Below are 13,584 nucleotides of genomic sequence, written 5' to 3'. Positions count from 1 at the left end.
CATCAAAAACATTTTTCCTCTATCAGTACATCAACGAATGTTTCCACTGGCCATTTTAACTTGAAAAAGCACAAATTAACTTTGTGCTGCGTAAATATGTGGATATTTGACACCATGATGGGCTGCTGGCTTCTCTTCTGTTCTTTCTGGGTGCCAAAAGAGGTAAGTTTTAATATAAATAATTCACTTCCTTCCTTATGCCACAGGCTTTCCCAAGAGATACAAAAGAATTTACAAAATAAAGCACATTGTTAAAATCAAACACTTTTATCTTTTTTAACTGAAACTTTTCAGACTATATATATAGCAAACAGGCAGGATGCTGAAACCTGTGACCTTCTCTGCCACAATTACGTGGAGATTTTGTCCTTCAAAACATATTCTCATCTCTGAATAATGGTTACCAAAAATACAACACAAACAATTTCATTCAATTATATGAAATGCAATGAAGGCACAAGGCAGTTAAATATGTCTAGACAGCTTCTCAATATAAGCATTTTCTAGATTTTTTTTTTATAAATTTCGTTTTTCCTATAGCCAAAATAATGCTAACATTTGAAAGCAATTAATGAGAAAATTTGCAGAGAAAACAATAACATACATTCAAGTACCACTGAAATCACTGGAGCAGATAATTCTTTTTTTTTTTCCCCAAACAAGAGAATGAAAGACAAATTTTTTTTTCAGTTAGCATATGTGCAGCTTTTGCACAACAGATCTCAGACCCTGCACTTTTTGTACTCATGTGGGAGTAAAAAAAAATGGGAGTACTTTGTGAGCTATTAATTCTTTAAACAGAGCAAAGTTCTTAAATGAAAAGGATCAGCTTTACATTTGTGGTTATGTTATTTCATAATCCATCAGGAAAGTCAGCCAGGTAGCTCATCCCATATAAGCCAAGTTTAAATTTATCATTTGCTTTAAACTCCTACAAATCAAATGCCTCGCAAATATCTTCCTTAATGTGCAAGCTAACTGTTTTTAAGCCTGAGAGTAAATACACAGACTTGTACAGGACATCAACCCAGAAATCTAGCTCATACTATTAATATTAAGCCCATTTTAAGAGTAAAGTTTCTGCAGAAGGCATAAATTGTCTGGTAACAAAGCTAAGGCACACTGGAGCCCACCACTAACAAGTTGAGGACTCTGAGCCTATTCTGTCCACATCCTTCATCCTTTCACACTTGGCAGTGATTGTGAAGTACACAACATAATTTAGCGTACAAAAATGTTTATGAAATCCTTTAAGAAAGTTTCAATTTAATTGCCCCATTACAGATGAAGATGGAAAAGACGGGAAGCTTTCCATTCCCAATACATGACTTTCCATGCATGAAGTGAGCTGAAAGCACAAAAAGAAAACCCTTGCAAACCATAAGAGCAGCGTGTTCATTAACCTCTACATGATAATCCTTTCATAGCTGCATATTAACTAGTTACATATTCATAATCATTTACATTATTTAGAGGACCTTCTATGAAAATTTCCAGGCTATATCCATTAGCCACAATGTTAAAGGTTACAGAAGATAGTCTACTTAATGTTTCCAGGAAGCTTTTTTAATTAGTAAATATGTAAATTGGGCACATATGCTTTTTATGTTTTTTAAAAATAGTCCATCAGTAAAACAGCATAGGGGCATATGCTGTTTCCATCACCCTTTATCCCCCTTTAAAAAAAAAAAAAAGGAGAAAAATCAATAACACCAATCAATTTTAATTTAATTCTTCTTCTTTGATATAATCTCTCTTGAAAGGATACCAAAGGGTGGAATGAACAACAAACCTTTTCATTTCAGTGGCCAGCATAAAATGAGACCTTTTACAGAAGTGCTAACATATACCACCTTAAAAATGTTGCAGGCTACACTTCTGGAACTGAAGTCTATTAAAAGAATAGAGAGAATAAATATTGAAAAACAGATGGAGATCAATTATGCATATGACCTTTATTAGGTCAGTCCCACCATTTGGATAACAACTGGTCTTATCACAGCAAAGAAAAAAATAGATAAATATATAAACAAATATTTGATTCTTTGCCTTTAATCAAACACAGAAAAATCATTAGTCTATCTTCCACACATAATTTATATACAGAGTTACAATTAAAGAATGAAAAACCCTTTTAGGATAAATAAAATAAATGACCTGCTTGTTTGTACACTTGAGTTCAATTTACCTGGACAGCTAGTGCCACCAAGTATGCCTTACTTTTAAGGCATCATAGTGAAGTGGTATCAACAAACTCTGAATTCTCCCCTTTTAGCATAAAAGTGTATGAGTTTGTGAATGCACATGGTTATCAGTGGCTTATCTGCATACTAAAATATTCATTAAACTACTCTTGCAGCAAACTTAACATTACCTAATCATGGGTCGGGTTATTAAAACAGGATCCACTGTCGGAAAACATATTCCACAGTCTTAAAAGAAAGCAAATAGGCAAATATCTTGTTTCCTTCCTCTCTGCCAACAGCAAGTTGTTAAAATGCAGTGCTTCTCAAGCCCCTGACCTGCCAGAGCCACACCTGCAAGCTCCACAAGCAGCCCCTGGGGCCAGGGGAGAGGCCATGCCCGCACACCTGTAACCCAAGGTGTAATTCCTGCTGGATTAAACCCAAACCCTTACAGCAGGAGATTGTGTGCTTGTTCTGCTCTCACTGCTACGTGCCTGAGCTATTTCTGGAGATGCCTGTGTTGCTGCTTTTAGGGAATCTCTCCTTTCTAGGTGTCACAAGCAGAGCAGGAGGATCAGCTTTAGACCTGCGATCACATCCCAGGTGTCCCCAATTCCACCGTGCCAGTGTGATCCCTGGGCGGCTTGCACGCTAATGACTCCAAATCACCCCCAGGCAACTCCTATCAGCCAGCCAAGGACTTCATTAGCTGACCAAAGGCAGAGAATTCCTTCTGTCTGCAACACATTCTCTCTTCCCAGTCTATCTATTTATACTCTACCTTCTCCATGATCTTGCATTTGAAGAGTTCAAACTCTCCTCCATGAATTCAAGTGAGCAGCAATTTGAAAAAGCACTGCACTGATTCTGCAGGCTGAGTTACAACCACTAACTCTGGTCAGGGCTGGGAAGAGAAGCCAGAGCTCCTAACTCAGCAGCCAGGCACTACAATCACTTACGACGTTTCCCCGGCAATGAGGACAGGTGAGAAGGATGCTGCAGCACAAAGCAGATCCTTACCTGTGTGTGCCATGGGTCTCTAACCTATTCCACATTACCCCAGCAGGTCTTCACCCTCCTATACAAGGGCACTTCTTTCCTGCACCTTATTTTTCCGTATCTGTTCCTTCTGCACGTGCTCCCATTACTCACAGCTGAATGTAATTCTCTGTGGTGCTTCTGATTAACAAAGTGGTGGCACAAGGAGTTCTGTTCTCTCCCTTCCCAGACGATGTTGTTTTATTCAGGTACTTCTCCAAGGTGGAGTGCATGCACGTGAATGTTTCTCTCTACTGAGCATCTGGGCACTGCCTACAAAGGTGCTGGGTTTAGCACACAGAGGGCAATTCTCTCTCATCTCTTCTGAACAGCAACAAGACAAACTGCCAAGTCAGAACCTTATTTATGTCTCAGCTTCTGAAAAATTTTAAGTAACAGAGCTGGTCCTGGTAACACCTGCAGGCAGTTTGGGGTACCAATGCTAAAACCTGCTGTATGTGAGTCATGCAGTTACCTTGAAATCCAGAGGAGAAACTTTTAAAGTTTTTAAGATGAAAGTTAAATTCAATTAAAATGGTGAAAATAAAAATGTCGCATCAGATTAGGAAGAGGTCCTAAACAAATGAGGCTATTTCCACACTTGCAAGTATGAAGGTGGAAATCTGCAGCACAGCACAAAAGCAAAGTTTCTTTTTAAACAAACTGCAAGTTAGGCATCTAAGAGGCCAAGCAAACGTCTGCTGGTTTTACACATACACTTGAGTATTTTGCTTCAAAAGCGTGGCTCACAATCTGGCTGGTCTTCTGAAACTAGAAGCTAGGGACACAGATCTAATCCCAGCTCTGATTCTGTTTCTTCTATATGGCCTTGAGCAAATCACAACCTCTCAGTCTACATTTCTTCATCTGCAAAATGGGGATAATAGTATTAACCTACCCACCTCAGAGTGTTTAATGATGATTAATTAATGTGAGAAAAGCACTCTAAAGATGTAAGAGCACTATATAAGTGATAAAGCATTATTTACCACTTGAAAAGTAATCTGAATAAAATCAGATATGCAAGTAATTTGTTTACATGTAGCAATAATATAATTTGTGACTATTTAATCTTGAATTAGTCTCACTTTAAACATCCCTTTCAATCACATTTCCAGTTACTTAGGGAAAATGACAGTATGGAATACTTTTTGTGGAAGCAAAGCAAGTAATGAGGTGGTAATTAAAGTAAGGGTCTAATAAAGTCTAAAACCAATGACTTGCCTTCAGGAGACTGTCCCTGCAATTTGGGACTGTAAAAATATCTCAGTTTCAACCTTAGGTCCTGTTGTTCAGAACCTTCCACCAATGTAAGCTGGCTTCCTGAAATGCAGATCCATGTTTTCAAGGACTGCAATAAATCCAACATCATTTCCACTACTGACTTCCTTCAGGTGACTCCAACTCTGCAGATCTAAATGTTAAATCTTTCACATTCAAGTATTCCCTGCAGTTGATACATGCACATGAGCTGCCTCTGTCTGGAAATGTTTTCAGTATCAACACCCTCTCCAACATGCAACTCATTCTGAGATTTCCCTCTTGTACCCCCAAACACTAAAATTTTACCCATGATATAACCAGTTCACAATACCACTTTATATTACAGAACAACACTAATGGGTGGTCAAATATTTAACCATCTCTTGGTAACAAGCATGTTAACAAGCCACAGAAAAAATAAACATTTAAAATGAATTTTCATTTCTTCCTCTAGGAAACTACACAGTACTTGCCTAAAACACAGCAGTCACTGATGGAGAAAGACAGAATTAACATTTGTACAATTGTTTTTCCTAGAGCCCCATTTTCAATCAAAAAATGAAATAAAACTATTAAAAATTCTTCAGTCTGTTGGCACACTGTATGATCTAATGCAAAACAAAGAAAGCATGTCTGAGCTCTCATATTCATTTATTAAATCATATTACTCAAAAACACTACATTTCAACAAATTATTAACATAAAACCCCCTTTGGGTGGAAACTGTTGCCTTTTGAAGAAATGTGTTTGGGAAGAATACTGAAGGAAAAAAGAGAAAGAAATCTGAATCAGGGCAAACATTTCTTCCTAAAGGAAAAAATCTTACTTAGAAATATAGCCACAATTTTTACCTTTCTTTACAAGAAAAAAAGTGAAGATCTACTATTTTTATATTAATTGTGTACACATCTGTGGGTCTTGCAGTTTTGCAGAAAAAGTAGCACATAACTATTATTTATCAATAAATAAGTGCTAAGTTCTGATCAAAATTATTCTGGGGAAGCTTGAAAACTCTACACAGCAAAAATCCCAAGGGCAGCAGGATGTCTTCTGCTGAGTGAGTTCCATTAACTCTGAACCAGCTGAACTGGGGCAAGTGAGGAACACACTGGAGTAAGATCTCATCCTTCACTGGCAGCAAGCCAGCATCCATGTCCTGTGACTTCATCTTGAGACAGAGATAAGAACTCAAAACTTTCTATTTTAGCTGAGGTCAGGTAAACATATTTGTGTGTCTACACCATACCCAGGCTCGCCCAGGTACCCAGAGGGCAGCAGAGCAGCACAGGCACCGACCTCCCATGTGATCTAAGCAACCCAACATCTCAAGCAGGTTTTGCAAGCTTTGATGGAGTTTACGGTGTAACAACTACGCTGTTAGCAAAACCTAAGCTTAACTAGCTTAAAATTGCCATGAGCTGTGAGACCTGCCTCACAGACGTAGCTGCAGGCTGTGGTTCAGCTTTCAGCCACAGTCCTGAGTAAACTCAGCATCATCCCTCCCTGGCTCCTGCTACTCAGTTCCACTGTCTCATCCTCCCAACCCCGACACAATCTGTTGACACATATTTGTAACCACATTAAGGATCCACACTGGATGAAAAATAGTCCAGGAAGAAAAAAAAAAAAGGCAAAAAAGGTCAACAGTAAAGTTTGGTTTTAAGCTGGATCCCAGTCCAGTTCACTGAGCACTGTCACAAATGTGCCACCCCAGAATAGCTGAAAGACTGAAAAAAGTAGACACACACTACAAAGCTGATCAAATTTAATTCATTTGGACAACACATGTGACCATTAACGAAAATTTTGACCAAGTGTCTGAGACTGTTGCTCCTGTGCTGCAGCCTATGCTAACAGACAAGAGGAACCACAAAACCCAATGCCCTCACCACACAAACACAAAGCCTTAGTGCACTTGCTGCTCTGAAGGCCTCAAGAGGCAAGCTCTGAGCCAGCATATCCACCTGCAACACTGGAAGCTCAGATTAAAACAGAATACAATTTCACAGTCTCAAAGGATGAAAGAAGTACTTGAAACAAGGAGCATCCAAATGGACCTGAGAAGACAGGTTACGAGCTTAACTTATGGAATGGAGATCTGCAAAGATACTGAAGATGATTCCCAAATTGTACCCTGGTCACTGCATCTACTTCACAGCATCTGTAAGAGCAGCACAGTTCAGTCACATTTAAATTTTGTGCATATAATCTCATCTACACATTTTAGTTACCAGTGAAGTTGGACACACACTGGCTTGCCCCCTCCAGAATAAAGGCAATGCTTTTTAAACTCTTTTGTGAACAGTCTCCTTCAATTACCATTAAAAAACCTACTGAGGATCTGTTAATTTATTTCACAGCTCTTGACACTATATAAACTAGTGGGTATTTAATTCATACTAATAAGAACATGGACAAACATTGATTAAAAAAGTAAAAGTGATGATCAATTAACACTGGAGGAACAATAAGTATTCCATAAAAAGCCTCCAGGTAATGACTGAATTAGCCCTTTTACTTGAAAGCAGCACATGAGAAAACATTAGTGGAACCACTGGACAGGGTGAAGTGTATGTCATCACAAATTTCCAAACAGGTAATTGTCCAGGGACCTTTTAAACAGGAATATGGCAAATAAAGCTTCACACAGATTATTTTTAAAACGAGCACATCAAACCAAGCTTCAGACACTCTGTTCCCTTTTCTCGAACAGTTCTTGTGCAAAATGAAGTCATGATGTACCGGTGGCTCATACCCAGGCTTCCTCTGGATCCTGTGAACTTGAATATAGACTGGAAAAAGTGCAAACCGTGGGAGACACTGCACTGGAAAGCACATCTGAGTCTCATCTCTGAGTCCGCAGGCAAGCACTTCCAGATTTCCAGTGGCTCCCGCAGCAGCATGGAGTGTACAAGACCCTACTCAGCCTCACTGCTCTTTTTCAGACTGCAGGAACAGCTCTAAAACTGTCAAGTTGCCGATTTCACAGCACAGATAATACTTGCAAAGGGCAAACAGAAGCAGTCAGCCCCAGAAGCAAATCATATAAGAAGAGAAAACAATCTAAAGGAGTTTAGGATTCTGTGATTTGTTTCTCTATAACCCACCTACAAGGTGTTTAACTGTCAAAAAACTTTAGGTACCCAGGATCTTGAAAATAATTTGGAAATTAAAGATCATACAGCTCTACCATTTAAATTCATAAGAATTAAGAATATGTCATGATGCACAGTGGACAATGAGTTACAGTAAGAGCTGCACTCAATCTAATTGTACTTTGCTGTCATGATGAGTGACAGGAGAGTCACTTCCTTGTCCTAATTTTCCTAAAAGGAAAATAAAAAAATGTGTTTGTCAGTGCAATACAAAAAAAAAAAAAAAAAATCATATTGCCATCTAATACTGGAATCCTTTAGATTCTCCATGCCTGTGTCTGCACTCTGCAAAGGTCTCTTGGGTCTAATTGGTTCTGTAATGTCTCCCATTACACATATTGTCATTGCATTGCTCAGGAACTATAGAACATATCATCCCACCGTAAATTCACTGTCTAAAAAAGTCTTTCCAAATCATACACATCCGACTTGTCAACTTCCCATCAGTTAGTAATCCCAACCCACTTGATTGCAGGAATAAATGTATGTCAAACATTATGTTTAAACGCAGGCCCTATAGCATGAGAAACCTCCTATTTAAATATTCATTCTGTAATTCCTGCACTAACTTGCAATAGATTTACTGCAGTATTTTCAGCTAACATATATTGCTTTTTCAAGTAATCCATGATACATACATTATTATACTCTTCTTACAGAAATATTCAAAACTTTACGCAGGCATTGTGCTTCCAATTATGGACTTTATCATGAAAATTACTAGATATTCTTCTATAATTTATCCCCAAGATACACATTCTAAGTCATGTTTTTATACAAAGTGCCTTTAGTAGGAGCACTGAAAATTGCTTTTAACAGTTTGGTCTTACTATCACCACAAATTAACAAGATGAAATCTGTCCAACAGGCAAGCAGTCCTAAACAAGAATTTAAATTACTTTTCACCAGGGGTCCTAAACCTGGAAGTTGCAGCCTCCATCCGAATAAAGACAGAAAGTCATGAACATCCTGTTCCTTCAGTATTTTTAAGCAGGAAGGAAGCCTCAGTTCACAAGTTCTTCAGGGCAGCTCTTTAGCGCTTAAAAGCTCAAAGCCATAGCTGAACCAGGGCTGTACAATGGCCTGAGTGTTAAAATAACCAACCACAATTCAAATATTATCTTTAATGCTGCAGATAGGTACTGCTGTATTCCACAATTCCACTAAAGGTTGCCTTCAGATTAATGGGAATAAATAGGTTTCCTTATACTTAATCAAGCATCACTGGGACAGCTTGATTTAATCCCAGTAATTAAAAGAAATGGATTTGCCTACTTAAATGCCAGCATATAGAAATACTGTTCTGCCTAAGTAACTTTACTATTTGCTATGATCCTCACACTACAATTACTACTTTACCAAAGTACTGGATAACTAATTCTCCTTCATCTTTGTGCTGAGACCAAAACAGGAGCCTTCAACTTCAGTGATTTTGCGGGAAAAATACGGATCTCCAAGACGAGGCAGCTGAAATGAAAAGACCTCCTCCATCTTAAAATACAATATTTTCATAACTGAAAATACCACTGTAATCCAATTATATATATTCATTGCATAGAAGGAAAGTCTACTATATCTTCATCATGACACTCCATTGTAACCAAGATATGTAGTTCTTTAGTATAATTTCATATTGAAGCTGAAGTGTTCCATTTTTTTCATCCAATTTGCAGAAATTATGTAAAGTTTCCCTATGATAAAATATAACTTTGGTACATCAGCCTAACAGAGGCTTAATTAATGGTCTCCTGGGCCTCTTTTCCACCGGAGCAGATCTGTTTAAGAGGAGTCTTAAACTTGCTTACAGAGGGGTCTTACCATGAACTGGGAATAATTCTCTATGGCTACGGCAGACATGTGCTTACACATTAGGCTTGACACTAATGTACCAGGGAAATTATTCTTCACCAGATTCCACCACCTTGAAAATTAACCGAAGGAGCCCAAGCAGACAAGTTACTATCACCAATTATTGGCATAATGGGTTCCTATCCGTGCAGAACAGATGATGTGGAGTATTCCAGCAGACCCTCTTACTGTTTATCCACATTAACGGTCAGTTGGCTACACAGGTCTTTTAGTAATGATCTAATGGGTATTGAAAAGCAGACACATTTGTGCACACAATACTCCAGACAAGGCACATTTTTAGACCACATAAGTGTTACTCACTTTTCTTAACTAAACCAGCATGTGGCAAAATACAGGCTGAAGATAAAATCTTCCATTGTAACTGAGGAACTCTTATGTGCATCTTACAATCTGCTTAGAAAAATTTTAATCAGGTGGGCAGAAAAAGTGAAGGGTCTGCAGACTGGGAAAACGTATTTGTACCAGTAACACCCTGCACAGGACCACAGATTATTTCCACAGTGACTCCTGCACCTACACAGAGCTCACTGCAACGCTGGAACCTACGAGCCCCAAATCACACTCCTTAAGTTTTCAGGGCCCACTTGAGTTAGATCATGAGTTTAATCTACAGGAAAAAGTATCCTGAGTTTTGTGCTATGGTCTCAGGTGGAACCAGCCTCTGAACTCTGGGGAATAATTTCTACAGAAGAGTCTGGTTCTTTGAAACCCATTTCAGATATAACCAATGATTTTTAAGGCAAGTCATGAACAGTTAAGTTTTGATACACGCTCTCTTCAAGCTGGCCCAGGAGCACACTGGACCCCAGGATGACGCAGGTCACAGACACGGCTGGGCCCTGCGCGGACAGTTTTGAAGGCGTGACTGTTCCGGAGGCCGGAAAAATCACCGAGAGGCATGAAGAGTATGAAAACACGCGTTCATGGGCGCGCCGGTGCCCACGGCGGGCTGGGGCAGCACCGGGACGGGGGGTGCCGGCAGGACCTCCCCTCCTGCCGCCTCCCGGCCTCGCTCCCCGCTGCCCCCCGGGCGGTGTGTCCAGGGCCGGTGTGTCCCCGGGCCGCTGTGTCCCGGGGCGCTATGTCCGGGGCCGGTGTGTCCCGGGGCCGCTGTGTCCCGGGCCGCTGTGTCCCGGGCCGGTGTGTCCCGGGCCGCTGTGTCCCGGGGCGGTGTGTCCCGGGGCCGGTGTGTCCCGGGCCGCTGTGTCCCGGGGCGGTGTGTCCCGGGGCCGGTGTGTCCCGGGCCGCTGTGTCCCGGGGCGGTGTGTCCCGGGGCCGGTGTGTCCCGGGGCGCTCTGTCCCGGGCCGCTGTGTCCGGGGGCGGTGTGTCCCGGGCCGCTCTGTCCCGGGCCGCTGTGTCCCGGGCCGCTCTGTCCCGGGCCGCTGTGTCCCGGGCCGCTGTGTCCCGGGGCCGGTGTGTCCCGGGCCGCTCTGTCCCGGGCCGCTCTGTCCCGGGCCGCTGTGTCCCGGGGGTCTCCGGGGGTCTCCGGGTGCCCCGGCCCGCCTCGCCCGCCGCCCGTGACGTCACGTGGCCACGTGCCCTCCCCCGCCCCGGGCCCCCCCGGGCCCCCCGGCCCGCGCCCCCCGCTCCCCGCGCCCCCCGGCCCGGCCCGGCCCCGGTGCCCTCTTTACCTTCTCGTGCTCCCGGCGGAGCCGCCCCAGCAGCGCGGGGCTCAGCGGCGAGGCGCCGCCGCCGGGGGCCTCCATGCGGGCTGGGCCGCGCCGGCGGTCTCCGGGGGAGCGGGGAAAGGGGGGCGAGGGAAAGCGGCCGGGCTGGGCCGATCTCCTCAGCAGGGCGAATGAGTCCTATAAAAATGTTTGTGCAGGGCGAAGCGCCGGCTCCAGAGCCGCATCCACGCGGGGGCCGCCGCCGCCTGGGCCCGGGGCGCCGCCGCTGCCGGGGGAAGAAGCATCTCAGTGTCGCATTCTGGGCCGCGCCGCCGCCGCCTGGGCCCGGCTCCCGCTGCGCCGGGGGAGCGCCGGGGGAGAGCCGGCCGTGGGTGCCGGCGGTGGGTCCGGCCGCGCCGCCGCCCGCCCGCCTGCTGCACTCTGGGTACGCGCCCGCGGCCCGCGGGAGGCACCCGACTGCGAGCCGCGAGAGGCGGGCGCTCCACACCCCCTGCCCGGCCCGGCCCCCGCGCCGGGGTCCGGCACCCCCCGGAGCTGCCTGGCAGCCTGGGCCGCCCCGGTGCCCCCGGGCCCGGTGCTCGGGAGCGCAGGCCCCGGGCGCCAAGGCCTCGGCATCAGAAAGCGAAGCAGCGGCTGTAAGGCGCTCAGATGGGCCTGCACTAATTACGGATCGACCGACGGACAGAGCCGCGTGTCCTTTGTAACTGCGAGGTGCTGTCACAGTAACTGCCCTCGGGATGCCGGCTCTGGGGAGTGTGTGTGCACTGGCGGGGCGGCTAGCTGTGAACAATCATAGAATCATAGAAAGGACCTTAAAGATCGAATCATCAAGATTAGAAGAGACCTTCAAGATGATTGAGTCCAACCACCCACTCAGCACTACCCCTGTAACCCCTAAACCACATTGCCCAGTGCCAGACACCTCTTAAACACCTCCAGGGATGGTGACTTCCATCACATCCCTGGGCAGCCCATTCCAGTGCCTGACCATCCAAACAGTGACAAAAGCTTTCTTAAATTTCTAATCCAAGTCCCCACATCCCCCCTGCCGTGGGCAAAGACACCTTCTGCTAGACCAGGTTGCTCAGAGCTCTGTCCAACCTGGCCTTGAATGCTTCAAGGGATGTCCCATCCCAACCTCTCCCGGCAACCTTTACCAGGGCTTCACCACCCTCACAGGGAAGAATTTCTTCCTAGTATCTAACCTAAATTTCCCCTCTTTCAATTTTTACCCCTTATGCCTTGTCCTAGCTCTACAGTGGGCTGCCATGACCTGGCAGATTGCAAAGTATTCATTAAAATCACTTAGAGCAGCACTCGGGCTTGCCTACACGGAAAACTCACTGCATGGGAAGCGAGTGGTGTACAGCCACCCTTGGAATACCACAGAGTAATTTATGTGCAGTAAATTCACTAGCTAATTCTGTGAATGCCATTAGACACCTCCAGCGGAACACGTTGGTGCTGGAAGGGAGTCACGCTCTAACAGCGTGCTGGATGGCAGTGCTGCTGAAGGCCTGAGCAGCTTCTCGTGGTGCTTGATGCTACCCTAGCAGGTGTGTTTCACCTTGTACACTCCAAACACCACAGAGGTGTGTTCAGTCATAGACCTCGTGTTTAGTGCTGAACCTTTCCCTTGAGTGAATGGGGGTTTCTGTTGTTTTATATTTGCCAGTAGAGTTGAAGGGCTCATACTGTCTCCCCCCCAGAGGGATTAGTTAGTAAGGCATAAGATGGAGGTGCAAAGGGGCATCATGCCTACATTTAGATCAAGGGTCTCCCTCTCCTGCCAAAAATCAACACTTCCTTTCCATGAGCAGAACTGACCCTGTACATACCACAAAACAACTGTTAGTGTTATACACATGACACAGAAAGTGTTGTGCACTTTTCTAAATCCATGCTCCCATCCCCTTTGAAGAGCTTGTTAAAGCTCTACAGATGAGGAATTTAGAAACAATTTTCAAAGCACGGTTACTCAAGCTGGAAGTTAGCTTTTAGCCAGACTTTAATACAGCTTCCAATATTGCGAATAAAAATTTGCAACTGCAGCTGGGTAGTTTGGTTTTTGAAATAACTACATCCATAATCTTCAAGAATAATTGAAATTTAGCTAAAATCTCTGGCACGTATTTGTCACTGAGGGAGGGATTCTGGATCCTTTAAACAGACAAGAGACATCTATAGATTGTTATTAGGAAACGGCTCACCAGCAAAAGGATATCTCGAGTTTAAAGAGGTTATAAGAATCTTGCAGTCCTTCTAAATGCCCGTTGTAAGTAATTCCCTTTCAGCCTGCTCTGAACTTCACTTCAGTGCTCACAGAGGAAATACTACAAATACAGGTCATTTTTAAATGCTGTAATTGATCCCATTTTATCTCAACTCCACTGGAGAATAAAACAGATGTACAATATAAAGATACAGTATCTTATTTGAGA

General features: G+C 43.8%; 1 protein-coding gene across 1 annotated transcript in view; it reads right to left on the bottom strand.

Moving 5' to 3' along the window:
- Nucleotides 1-11,363, bottom strand: part of URI1 (URI1 prefoldin like chaperone) — a 41,284-nt gene extending 29,921 nt beyond the window's left edge. The window contains exon 1 of the mRNA XM_048316448.1: nt 11,147-11,363. Within this exon, the coding sequence (XP_048172405.1) occupies nt 11,147-11,221 (75 nt within the window). The 5' untranslated portion in view covers nt 11,222-11,363. The remainder of the gene's footprint in view (nt 1-11,146) is intronic.
- Nucleotides 11,364-13,584: the final 2,221 nt, after the last annotated feature.

This window comes from Corvus hawaiiensis, chromosome 12, assembly GCF_020740725.1.
Source record: "Corvus hawaiiensis isolate bCorHaw1 chromosome 12, bCorHaw1.pri.cur, whole genome shotgun sequence".
NCBI classification, from domain to species: Eukaryota; Metazoa; Chordata; class Aves; order Passeriformes; family Corvidae; genus Corvus; species Corvus hawaiiensis.
The sequence above is the reverse complement of the archived record's forward strand: the minus strand, read 5'-3'. Positions and strand labels throughout refer to the sequence as shown.